The following is a 14397-nucleotide window of genomic DNA, read 5'->3' as shown; positions in this document are numbered from 1 at the left end:
ATTTTAAGTGTTCTGGACGAGTGGGAAAAAAGGGCAACGAATTAAATGGTAAACGAGATGTACGGAAAATGATTCAGTGGGTACATCCAAGAGTGCAGGGTTGTTTCGCACGAGAAAATATGTGGGCCGTAGGCTTACAAGAAAGCCGTTGTTTGTGCATCGGCGGCCAAAATTAGCCCCATCGAACAACGCCTTTGACCGCGCAACTCCCGCCCATATTTCGTCACACATCCCAGTTTAAACACCTCCGCTTGTCTGTTGAGATCCATGGACCATCTCTTCCGCAGAGATCACTATTATTACCTCTTCCTCCATTCAAACCCACTTCCATTCATTGTTAATGGGATCGTTCACCAACCTTGCTTCATTGCTGATTGCTTTATTTATTTGTTTATTCCTGTACCATCGTAAACAGCACCATTAGCCTTTTACATCGTGGATTTTAACTTAACAATCAAACGTACTCGAACATCCATGCCCTGGATAAGGGCAACCTACCCAGGCGGGACTCGAACCCGCGACCTCTTATGTGGTAGGCAAGGAATTTATCCCGCCGTCATCGAAGTCGGCGGGGTAGAATTGCAATAGAAATAGAATAATAATGAGATCCACATTTTTTCCGTATCTCGAATCATTTCCAGCTTCTCTAGGTATTTGCGGTGGCCTTCACCCTTACGTATAAAAGTTGATGACGTAACCAACTCATCGCCGCTTCTCTCCTGCCTTCGCGATCTTGTTCATGATCCTCGTGCGGTTCGTTGTTTTTATTACCTTTGTGAGCGATTCCTTCCCCGATTAGCCGTTCTCCCTTAAAGGGCTAATGAATTGAAACCCTGATGACGTCACCAACTCATGAAAAGTGGGTGGCCGCTTTTGCGTTTTGTTGATTTAAACTTAAGAGAAAATGGCTGAAATTAAAAATAATACGTGGAAACGTGAATTTGTTTCTTTAACTATACCCAAAATATCACGAGGAAACCGTCATCATTAAGATTGGTCTGACCTACTCTCCATTCCCCTCTCCTATCCGCAAGTCTTTTCATAGTGGCATATTTAATCTCTTTTCAATCCTTTATAACCTGGTCTACGTGACTCATTCGGGGCCGTCCCTTGCCCTTATTCCCTTTCACCCGTCCCTCTTACAGATCTAAATTACTCATTATATCTGACGATAATAATTTAAGCCAATCATGAAAAAAGCAATCTTTGTATATGAGAAACTCGTGTGATCACACGAATGGCTTTGTGAAGGCTTGAATTCTTAATGCGATACATGCATATTTCTTTTCCGCTACATTGACGAGACCGACAGCCGACAGACGAGATAGGAAAGGATACTCCAGGGTTATTGATCCTCTAGACAACCCTGTAATCACAAAGCTAAGCGAACTGACATCTATCTATCCGGGTAAAAAGCGGTACAACATGGTTTTAAATCTCAACACATCTGATATGAAACAGCTGGTAGACGAAGTGGTTATGTGGACACAACGTGTAGCGTTTTATCTAACGAGGCGAGAGTAATGAATGAAAGAGAAAGAAATTCTTGAAAAGATATATGAAAAAGCTCCAGTTAAAAAGAACGCTAAAAATAACACCAGAATCTATTGTCGATCATTTGATTCTTGTGAGGGCGATAGCGGTGCATTCACTCCAAATTACAACGAGGGGCATTCTCCTGTTTATCGACAATAATGGGCCTGCGTCAATCATATATTTCCATAGCATCAAGATGTATACAACCGTAAATTCAGCGTATGAGAAAGGAAGGTAAAGTTGGCTGTATAAAATAGAGTCCGTCAGTTATGTCAAATGTAAATAGCACTACATTTCACTCATATTAGTTGAGCTTAACGCGCTAACTTATTGAAAGTTAACTTTGAAATAGAGAGTGTCCCAAAAAGAATGACCCGATTTTAACTTGTAATAATATTGAAACAAATGTCACTACTAGTGATGGGTCGATCATGAACGATTCGATCAAAAAGATTGAATCACTAGGTGAATCAAATGACTCATGATTCATTTCGTTAAACAAGTCGATCATCAATCATCAATCACTCCGACTTCCGGTTTCATATCAATCATCTCGGTTTCCGGTTTGTTTCAAAATTTGGAACGATCGATGCTTGATCTCTTTTCCTCAGGGCAGAAATAGTTGTGAGAAAATTAAATACTATGTTATGAAGAACTGAATACTTGTGTAATCTTTTTCTTAAATGTTTTCCAGCAGTTATCAGTATTAATAACACCAATACACGTAAAAGGAAAATATTAAGATGACTCCTGTAGGAGAACGTTAAGAAGTAGAAGTTAAAGCTGGTTACATTTTATTGTGCCGTTCATAAAATTATCCTGCAGATCAGATTCATGCATAGTGTGTGGCGTATTTTTTGTTATATTTTGATCAACTTTAGTTAGAAATTATTTTATAAGTGTTAAGAAACTGTGGCAGTTTTGCCTTCCCAAATATTTTCATGACACTACTTCCTTCATTTTTGCAATCTAATTTACTTATCTAGGAATTCACAATCGAAATAGTATATGAAATGATAATATGGATAGCAATCAGCGTTACCAATGCTCTTCGCAGATGAGGCAATATTTATTCGATTATTCAAAGTGATTTATTACATCCATTGATTGAGTCTTTTCGATCTTGATTCCTTTTGAGTCTTTTCGATCATGATTCCTTTTGAGTCTTTTCAATCATGACTCCTTTGAGTCTTTTCGATCTTGATTCCTTTGAGTCTTTTCGATCTTGATTCATTTGAGTCTTTTCGATCATAGTGATTGAATCACTTATGTGACTCGAGTCAAAATGATTGAATCACTAAAATGATCGACTTTGCCCATCACTAGTCACTAGGCAAGCGAAACAGCGCCAGATGTGATCGGCATTGTTTAGAGTTTTAGAAAAATCCGCTGAATGTCACAACGAGTGCTGATGTGGAGCGTGCAACCCTTAGACCATTGTTCTAACAATAAGGTATAACAATAAGGTGCAGCCAGTCTCGCTGATAGATGACGTACAGGATCGCGAGACCAGGCTTTACACTCTTGGCCTCCTAGGTCCCATGACATAACACCATGCGATTTTTTCCTTTTGGGAAATGTTAAACAGCGTGTTTACGTTCCTTCCTTTACTCGTGACATTGATGAACTAAAAACAAGAATATCAGCTGCTGTAGCTTCAGAGACAGAAGACACCTTACGCTCAGTTTGGGATGAATTCAGCTATCGGCTAGATGTCGTCCGCGCAGCCAATGGAGGACACATCGAACATTTATGATGGGTTTTTATAAACTTTTGTCTTTTGTGTGCAATTTAGTGTTAATTTTAGTTTAATTGTGTGTATAAAATTTCGTAATTTGTGTGTAATCAATATGTTGATGTTAAGCCCTTCTTCCTACTAAATAATCTTTTTTTTAAATCGGGTCATTCTTTTTGGGACACACTGTATAAGAGTGTCATTCCACCAAAATTCGACAAGGTATCTGCCAGATCTATTGTTGACGAGGTCACTTTGAGGACATTCATCGATAGTAATAAAATACAAACAGCTGTAGTAATGTTCCACTCTATTTTATTCGACCGACCGGTTTTAACTTTTACACGCCATTGTCAAGAGCAGTCTCTTGAGATATCTCCTCACAGTGACGGGTGAACGTTGAAACCGGTTGAGCGAATAAAATAGTTTGGGACTTACTAATTAACTAATTTACCAAGGTATTTGCCCCTTGGGTCACCGATTTCGACTATATTTGGCAAATCCTTTATTTGATTAGAATACGAAAACATTTAAGTCTATTTTTTAGTATGCAATGGTTTACCAGAATTTGCAATGCTGTAAAAACATCAATTTTGCGAAAGTATCTTCGCACTAGACGTCATAAATCCGGAAATAAGGAAGATGCATTAAAGCATGAAACGTCTTATTGTGAATTTTTTCATTGCAAAATATAACGGCTTTTTTAATGAAATGAAAACAATTAACTTTTTATTGAAAATTCAAATTTTCAAATCGATTTTTTGCGATGAAGATTCGTATTCAATTTTTCTCATTTTTTTTTAATTTTGTGCACAGACTAATTCCTCCCCGTACAGCTTTAAAAAATTTGGTATGGGTGATATTTTTTTAAATTGAGTGAAGGCGTTACGTTGGCCTCCAGACGTCTCCGTGTCGCTCTTTAAGATATCCATTCTCAATTGTTCAAACAATTTAAGACTAGCCTAACGACCTCACGGATCACGTTGTGGAAACAATGTACACGGCGACAAAACGGGATGACCAGAGACACAAAAAAGTGAAAAGACAAGGTTAGGAGCGGAAATTGATCAATATCCCTGTTGACGCCTCTTGGTATCAATTAAGGGAGTATATTTATAAAGATGATTACTGAAACACTTCGACTAATTGGAAAAAAGATTAGAGACACCCTTACGTTTTGATAGAAACGATGGGTCTCATCGTACCAATTTTCTCCGGCCGAGGTCAGATTAGTGACCCCAAATCTGATAATGACACGGTTCAGACGTATGCCCATCGTTACTGGTAAGTTGCCTGTGGAAAATTTAGGGATTACATATGTACGAGAGAGAGTAAACATTAAACTTTGCAAATATTTGGTTCAGAACATCACATCATCATCTCCCCATTACTTTCGTCCTCAATATTTCGCTAGATAAGTCTCCAATGCGTCAACAAACACTTTGGCGACAAATGAAACCAAGTGACTTCTTTACTTAGGAAATTCAATTTCCTCATATTCGAGCATTATATAACAAAGAGAAAACCCTAACCTCGTTAGAAGATGAGTTTGCCTTAAATATTCAGGATACGGAAATCTTCACGGTAGAGAATAAAATTATTTAGATATCCATTGGGTCTATTTTTGCAAAGGTGAAATTAAAATAACTTAGGAAATATCTAATACTTGTTCTTAGTCCAAATGCCACATGGTACTCAACTAATTCTTTCACATATGGGAATTTTAGGCTACAGTAAGGCAGTTATTAGTTGAAGCCGATAAGAGCATCTCACAAGCAGAAATACCTGTAAAAGAGAAAGATCACAATATCGATAAACGATATCAGTTTTCTTATGAAAAGGATAGGAAATAAAATTTATAGACGCTATTACTGGAGCCAGCTAAACTCAAAGGCGGTCAAGACAAAAAAAAGACAGGTGAAATTCCAAGCAGACAACGAGAAAAACAAACAGAGAGCAAAAATAATCCACAGACTCGTGTCTCGCTTGGGTCCTAATTTGAGCACGATGACATCTACAAATAATAACTATTAGGACTCCGCTTTTTTTCTTCATCGTTTTTTCATGTTTTCTTCTTTTTTACGTATTAGTGATGATGAAGTACCCTTATACTAAACTTTTAAGCCCTGATTATAGGATTCATCCAATTATGAAATGCCGGCAAAAATTGCTGTTTTTTTATTATTTCTTTATTTTGATTAGCGAAACGGGCCTATACTAGCTGTTATGAATGAATTTATAAATGCAGAGCTCTCTATAAATAATACGGTAAAAATAAATTGAAAATATTTAAAGTTCACAAGGAAATATAGGAATTCCATATAAAATACAATATGTTAAAATCATAAATTAATGAGATTTTGTAGGTTCCATTTCGAAAAATTGTTAACTGTGTTACACGACGCGTTTGGATGTTACGTCATTTTCGAGGGAGTCCACTCCACACTCTTATCCTCCGTTCATTTCTACCAACAGTATTGGAAGTAAGAACCGTCCATCCAGTATTTTTACATAGGAGAAATAGGTCAGGGTGGCGAAGGACCCTTGCCTGTGTCAAATTCACCTGGTCTTCGGATGATCTATGCTATAATCATTTTCAAATATCTTTGCTACTGGCCCAATCGTGCATACTCGGAATATTTCGAGCGGTGTCGCGGCAAGAGGTGGGACCTGCGACATTATGGATGTGGGATGGGGAGGAAGAGAGGCGGGTGTTGCCATATTTTTTCAAAAGACTGGAGGGAAACGGAAGACTTTCAAAAACCGTTCCCCCACTTGACAACTCAGCTAACTTACAAAGTGTACACCACGGAGGTCTGAAAGTGGCTGAATTTCTCGGAGGCTATGCTCCGGCTTCTCGCATTTTGGTTGGTTTTCAGGAAGTCACGTCCCCTCCACCCTCACTCCCAGAATAACTTGGGCCTGCTTCTCAGTCGCAAAAATATTTTAAATGAATTCTAGTGTCTTCCTCCCTGTGCCTTCTGTCCTCTGGATGTGGTGAGGAATGGTCAGAGGAAATTGGAATGGGTTTAAAGGTTGGAAAACTTCCCAGCCAACTCTAATGGCGAAACGGAAACTCTCTTAGCGACACCATTTCATGAAAAGTGGGCGGCAAATTTAGCGTTATTTTTATGCTAAAATTATTACAATGTCTAAGTAAGATTTTTTGCGTCGTTACTCCTCTTATTCTTCCATTTATTTGAATGTGGATTTCTATTTCGAGTTTGAGGGTACGACCAAATTTAAAAAATCACTGGCCCATCTTCCTATTTGAATCAGGGGCGGCTTCAGGGGGGATAGTCACAGGGGTAGTAACCTGCTCCCCCTAAATTTAATAAATTTTTCATCAGTTATATATTTCTTGGGTCCTTAAATGTCTTAAATTATTCGATTTCATCTATTGTTGGGAGTAAAATGAAATTTTGGGCTCCAAAATGCGTACGAAATGGGTATTTTTTTTTAGTTTTTCACGGGAGAACGCCCATCTCTCCAAGGGGGTATTCCATACTCCCCGGACCCAGGTCATGACCCCCACCCCAAAATTTAATGCTGAATCCGCCCCTGACTGGAATGCGGTACAAAATACTCCAATGGTTCTCCGCAAATAAGTCATTTCATGCCATAAGCCTCAGCTTAGTAACGACCAATCCAAGTATGCATGGATAAGGAGAAATAGGCGGTCAATGGGAATTCCTGTTGTTCTTGGCACAAGGATCGAGCCATGGAATCTCGTTCCCACCCTCCTTCAATCCTCGCAAAGTTGATGTTTACTTCACGAGCTGGTTTTGAGAAGACGGCGTTCGGAGGACGATTGATGGAGAGGAGGAAGAATTGGACTCGGAATGGGGAAAGGTTAGGCCGCAGAAAGAGGTCTTAACCATAGTTTATGGGATAAATATTGGAACCAAGATTACATAACCTTGGAATCAAGAAAATACTAGATGTCTAGTGAATGAAACGGCAAATCACACAATTGGGGAACCACCACCACATCGAAAAATATCTGAACCACCTGATTTCAAGGTAAAACCCGAGCTATATACAGAATATACGCTATTAATTTTAAATATTCTGAACAACTTTATTTTGCCTTCAATGTCAATGGATTTCGTAATTCGAAATAAAGTTTATTGGAATAATTGTGTTCTAAACTGAAATCCATTAATAGGAAATTGATTGGTAGCATCTCAAGGGAACATGAATGGCATTAGACCACTACTGTAGGCATGTTTGAAATAAAATCTCTTAATGGGTTAAAACAGTAGTCGGCAACCACTTCATGCCGAAGGACCGCATTTATCCAATAGCGAGGGTACTTTTGTCGCAAATGGAAGAAGTTGATTGAGATGTTTGTATTTTATCACAGTTAATGCATTAAAATTCAGCGACAAAACTTTCAAGAAGTCTCATTGTTTTAAGTATGAAATTATTGATAATTCTTGGGTTTGGTTTTGGGGGTCACTTTAAATCGTCTAACCTAAGTAAAGACATCCTAATTTATGCTTCTAAGAGAGGTCTCAACATAACCCGTAGTAAACGTCACTTTTTTCGTATGTGAGCGATGGAAAAACACGGTATACGATGAAATAACAAAAATCACCGATTCACCATCAAGTAATGACTTCACATGACGTAGGTAGGCGAATTAAAACTTGCTAACTTTATAACTTAATGGCTAGTTTTGCACAAATTGAACTTGAAATTACATGGTATTGAAAGAGAGAGTAGATGGAATATCCGGGAAATGCCATTCATCCTTTTTACAACCAGTTTTTTAATCATAAGAATCTTACCACAACAAACAACATAAATGAGATAAAAATATGTAGATGCATTACTACTAGAAGTTCTGATATTCAATTGAAAACTTATTTGGCCCATAGAAAGCGACCTGGGAGAGATATTTCTGGCTAAAAATTGTCCTGATAGACTCTAACAGTGATAATGCTCTTGGTATAAGGAAAAACACATAAAAATTAGATCCTCAGTGTTTTTGTGAGAAAAAAAGGATAACGACTTCGTAATGAATGAAGATTATGATTAAAATAAAACGTAGACCCAAAATACCATTGCTGCTTGGGTTGTCAGTGAATAAATGCAGTAGGTACACTGATAGTCAAATCATGCTAGAATTTCTTCCGAGAAATATGAGAAAGATTTTCTTCCGAGTGATTAAAACAGCGGCTGAAGCTTCTAAAATTTGAATAAATTTTCTTGCTTCCCTTCAAAATATTATGAAGTTAAACAATAGACCAAGTTAATTCTGACAAGATACATCTTGGAGCCTGAAGCGCACTTTGTTCTTCAAGCACAAGAACTCCATTACGAATGTCCTCCAACTCGGCCTGCTTTTGGAATTCGAATGTCCTGGTTTTTCGGCTCTGATGGTTTATTTCTTTTTAAAAATTCACTTTCCCCGCGCATGACCGAGAAGCGAAAAGAAATGTTCGAAATTTTGCGCGAAATATTTTAAACTTTTCTGTGAAGCTTTCCTTGCTCGCTGCCTGAATCCGATTCTCCAGACCTCGATGTGATATCCACGGGAGAAATAACGAGTCATTTTTTTCGGATTTAAACAAGGTTCATGTGTGGAGCCAATAGTTGGGACTCAAACTTAATCTGAAAAAATTCACGGCGGTCATTTCTTGTGGTCGTCGATGTATATGCTCTGGATGGTGTTAGAAAAGAGGCACCAGATGAAGTGAAGTATCTGGTACCTATCATAGAGAACACAATTAAAAAAATACTCGTGGCGGATGCCTGAAGAATTAGGATTCGTCAAGCGTATTGTGGGAAGATTTTCGGAAGAGAAAAGGAAAGAGAGATGATATTCTAATACTTTTTTTCTTTTAATTCCTATACTCGCCAAACCACATCTTGAATATGCCGCGAGAATTTATGCGATCCGGGTCATTAATCCGTAAAATGAATGAAATACAAAGGAAAGCTGTGTGATTATTCAAAGATTGCTACGGGCGTAAAGTTTTTGAGTGAATGAGAATAAGTTTAATCAAGATCGACACGGAGAACATCGAATTTATCTCCAGGTCTAACAGAAACGATAAATTAAGAGAGAAATTTTGCCTAGCGGATAGGTATGGGAATTTGTTTTTCCTAATAATAATAATTTTATCACGCCACACACAATATACACGGCAATAGCAAAATTGAGTAATTTTAGGTATCCTCGAAGGATAGCCTGTTTAAGGCTACCATCCAAAATAAATATATTTTATGCTTTACTTATGGTGTGACTCATTTTGTGCTACCTTGGTAATCTATGTTTACAAAGCTAGTGTGTGTACATGAAAAATAACAACGAAAATAGTATGTATAATTATTATTAGGCACTCCTTTTAGGGCAGGAACTGAAATATTTGAGAGTTACCACTTCTAGCATAAAAACATCGTTGGACCTTATAAATATATAGATGCTTCAACGAAAGCAAACGCAAATGGAGAAAAGAATCAATGTTACAATTTCGTTCAAGTATTTCCTTTTTATATGTAAACGGATGGTGTCCTAACCCCCCCCCCCCTCGCCTCATTCCTATTGAGGCGGTTTCTAGGGTAGCATATAGATGTAGATAATATAACCAAGTTATTTTGTATTGGAAGGGTAAATAGTAGCTGCCGCACCGCTATAGAATAGAATCCAACTACGACTAAAGAATCGACATATGGTGCTCGCTACATAGTAAAATTGAGTTACGGAAAAATCGTTGGTTCCGACGATGCTTCCCAGGAGCACAGGTCGACTCTGTCACTCAGAGAAAACATGCAAAATAGTCATTTCATCTCCTGTACATAGGAACAGCCTAGGAACAGCTAGTACATAGAGGAGTCAACATTCCATCCCATGGTGGGTTAATATATATGGCCGCTTATGCCGCTTTTCAATCAGCCTTCAAAAATGTACACATACGCACCGTACCGACGAGTGCAAATAAGCCACTGATTCCAATATTCAGCGATATAGTATTTGCATTTGCGAGGAATATCATTGGATAGTGATGGATTTGACAAATAATATAATCTGGAATATAAGTATTGTTTTATAGCCCTGATTACAGGTTATTTCTCCTTGAAGTTCGGATCGCGTCGTCCGTCAGCGACGCGAATGGCGACTTTTGTAAGCTCATTCAAATGCGCGGTGGATGACAAAACATCTGGAGGCCGACTTGACAATCCTCTTTTGTAATATTCGTGGGAACACCATTGAAATGGCAAAATCTGAGTCCCATGGTGTTTCTCATTGGCGTACTAAAACGATATCGTTTTTTTCATGTTATTCATTTCGATTGGAAATTTCTTTGTGGAATAATAGAGAATATATAATGTTTTAAGAACATTAAGTATGTTTCTCTATGGAAGCGAGGCTTGGGCCTTGACAGCAGCAGAGAAGTCAAGAGTGGAAGCATTCGAAATGTGGTGCTACCGAAGAATGATGAAGATAAAATGGATTGACCGTGTGAGTAACCAGGAAATGCTAAGGAGAGTAGGAGAAAAGAGAAGCCTCCTAAAAACATTAAGCAGAAGAAGGGACAACTTAGTTGGCCACATTTTGAGGCACGATGGTCTGATGAAGACAATCGTTGAAGGACAAGTGGAGGGGAAAAAGGGCAAGGGACGGCCCCGAATGAGTTATATCGGACAGGTTATAAAGGATGTAAAAGAGAATAAATATGTAGCTATGAAGAGATTAGCGGATAGGAGAGAGAAATGGAGAGCTGCGTCAAACCAATCTTAGGATTGTTGACTAATGATGATGATGATACACACTTTGGTATTGTGATTATATCGTTTTCAAATATCTTTGCGACTGGCCCAGACACGAAAGCTGCGACACAAGGAATGTGGAATGGGCAGATAGAGAGGCCAGCGTTGCCACGTTATCTTAAAAGACTTTGGCAGAGAATGGAAATGAAGGGCTGTCTCAAAAACCCTATTCCCTTTTGGCAACACAACTAACTTAGTCACGAAGCGTACAATATGGAGGTATGAAAGCAACTGAATTTCCCAGAGGCTACGCTCCGCCAATTGCACTTTGATTAGCTACCAGGAAGTCACGTGCCATTTGCTCTCACCCTCCCCCCAAAACTTTTGACTGCCTTTCGGAAGTAAAGATAGTTGAAATGAACTAACTACATGCCACGTGCAAATATTGTCCTTTTTTATGGTATAGCCACGTAAAACTTTTCCGGACAGAGCTGGGTAGAATAAAACTTCCATTCGCTAATGCATTCATTTCTTTTTTTCCAATTCAGCTCCTCCGAAATCTTCACGGCGTCCACAACAGAGCCTTACCAACAACGGAACAAGGCTGGCCCTTTCCTTTGGGCATTTACAACGGAGAGGTATGCAAGAGAGGAAAGTACAAGCTGTATCCAGAAGTGAATAAGTATGACAAATGGGAACTCAAAGAGGACGGCACCCTATACATCAATCACATCAAGTATGTCGGCCCAGTATCCTTCACACACGACAGCTACTGTATGGAGACGATCCTCTCTCGTGGGAAAGATGAGATGACGAATCATGACATCTACGCCTACCTCTGTTTCCCGGACCAGAATCAAGGTGAGCACTTTTCATTTGAACACGGTATTACGCGAGCCACCTTCAGGGTTTTTATCACTGAGTTTATATAACTATATTGAGGGACCCAATATTCTCCACTCCCGCGATTCGATTGATTATACCGCCGGTCGCAATAAATCGTGGCGCTTCAGTCGCTAGGATACTTGTCAATATACATATTAGCCCTCAGAGATACGCTGCGCTAAGTGGCGCATATAAGGAGCGCAGGGAGTTGCCTAGCATTGCAGAACCACAACTATAACATTTTTATACCATAAGATGGCACTGTCTTGCATAAGTGTAAAATCAGTTTAAATAACACTTTCTTAAAATTTACATGCGACTTATTTTTCATTACGATAAAAGTAAAGGCAGCTCAAGATATATATTGCGCCCCCCCCCCCCCCCTTGAGTTTTTTCTGTATCCGCTACTGGCTGCACGGCGTTAGTATCAATCGTTTATGACGAAAAATTAAGCTCTTGTCAACTATCTTCGAAATTACTACCATAACCGTGAGTTTATACTAAGTTTCCGGGTTATGAATATTCCTTATGCAGTCGAATTCAAAAGTAATGCAACGAATGGAACGGCGTGATTTTTCGCTGCAGTTCGGAAATGGAGTTTTGCTATTTGCTATAGTACCATTAGGAGGGAAATATGAACACCATTCCTATTTCCCGCAATATTTTTACTACTACATCATTATATGGAAACGTAAGCGGGATATGAGCAATGCTTGAGACCACATAAATTGTGCACCTCATGCTAGAAAATAAATACACCTTCAGAACTTCATTTACTTTCCCTCGTAAATTTATTTATTTATTTAATTATTCAAAAACAGCCAAAACGGCCTTTGCATTGAATAGAAAACATAAAATCTGCAGATTTAACAAATATAAACTATTAAAAAAACTATAAAAAGGAATTAAAAAAAGGTTTCAGAAGATGGCTTTTCGTAGCTGCCTCTTGAATGATCTGATGGGCATTGAAAGATCCAAGAAAGGGTGAGTAGTCGAAATGGTATTGAAGGAGGTAGGGAGTCAGTAAAAAAGTGATCTCTGAGAGAGAGAAAGACGGAATTTAGCTTAGTCTGGTATGTGGTTATTACGTAAGGAGCGGGTGGGAATGTGGAGTGAAAAGAAAGGCAGTATTTCTGAGGATCGGAACTTGCCATTTAAGGCATTGTAAATGAAGGAAATATCATGGAAATTCCCACTGGAGGATAGTGGGACCAATGATAGGGCAGACATTACTTTTGCATTACTTAGTAAATTGGCATATCGGTCGAAGTACGTATATTTTATTATAATTAACGCTGTTGCCTTTTGATGAGAGATAATTTTTCGACTACCGTAATCTAGATGGCTACCAACCTACAGAAAAATCTCTGAAATATATTTAATAATAGAATATTCTTCTATTTCTGTGGGAAGAGAAAATCTGGTTTCGCCAGTGGTGGCTCGAGTAGATTTTTTGACTGCGCGCCGTCGAGATTCTATCATCCCATACCCTACGAACCCTATCCCTACCCTCGAGTCGTCGTCGGGCTCAAATGGCGGCGACGAACGGAGGGCTGAAATCGAAAAAAGCTGGCCAAAACCTCAATATTGTTTTCTTTAGTATGAAATTTGCCAATTTGCGCAGTTTTTGTCAGTATATGAGTGCATGTTTTGAAGTGTACCTTATTTTATTGGTTACTTTTATTAACATAATACCTAGCCTCAAAGTTGAACGAATTCCGCATATTTTTCACCGAAATTCGGCATGTTAAAACTAATGACACCTTTTGTATTGATTCAATAGTAACAAAAATTCACAATAAGATTTTATGCTTTCCGGGCGAATATTGTGGGTAAACCCTTTTCGGGATTCCCACCGGGTTAAATTCTTCATATTAGCCAAAGTTTCAAGCTCCGACTCGCGGCTTATCCTCAAAAGCCCAAAAGCCCTGCGGATGAGTCGGAGCTTGAAGCGTTTGCTAATATGGAGAATTTAAACCGGTTCTTCCCTGCATAAATCTCAACAGGGAAGACAGATACCATCCACGCTTGGAAGAAAGTGTTCCAGAAATAAAAACCTTTCAATTGTGTACCTCCCACGGGTTCAGTAGAGAATATTTCCTGCTCAGTTCCCTTGCTACGTAATTTGACCAAATTGTACCAAATTTATACTGAGAAATCCAACTATTTCACTGACTGAATATAATTAGAAGTTATTTTTTAATTAATTAATGATTGACGAAGAGTTTTGAGTAGTTTTCCCCGAAGTACAGAAGCAGTAGGAAACCTTTCGGGTGGGACATCAAATTCCCAACATTTCAGGAGGAAACATAATAACAACCAGAAAGCTCCCCGTCAAAATTTAACTTCCCTCATTTTTTCCTTGAGGCCAGGGGCATTCATCATCAAATTTGGGGGGAGAAGGGGTCATGACCTGGGTCCGAGGAGCATGGAATATCCCCATGAGGAGACAGCGGCGTTCTCCCGTTTCGTTTTTTTAATAACCATCTTTCACGCATTTTGGACCCTAAAATTTAGTTTTT

General features: G+C 38.7%; 1 protein-coding gene across 2 annotated transcripts in view; it reads left to right on the top strand.

Annotated features, from left to right (window-relative positions):
- The window catches only part of LOC124168176 (probable G-protein coupled receptor Mth-like 2), a 98894-nt gene that overhangs the window by 45081 nt on the left and 39416 nt on the right, over positions 1-14397 (top strand). For both annotated transcript variants that reach the window (XM_046546300.1, XM_046546301.1), the window contains one exon: positions 11539-11851. In XM_046546300.1, the coding sequence (XP_046402256.1) occupies positions 11539-11851 (313 nt within the window). The remainder of the gene's footprint in view (positions 1-11538; positions 11852-14397) is intronic.

The sequence above is a fragment of the Ischnura elegans genome, chromosome 11 (genome assembly GCF_921293095.1).
Source record: "Ischnura elegans chromosome 11, ioIscEleg1.1, whole genome shotgun sequence".
Taxonomy (NCBI): Eukaryota; Metazoa; Arthropoda; class Insecta; order Odonata; family Coenagrionidae; genus Ischnura; species Ischnura elegans.
This window is presented reverse-complemented; position numbering and strand designations above follow the sequence as displayed.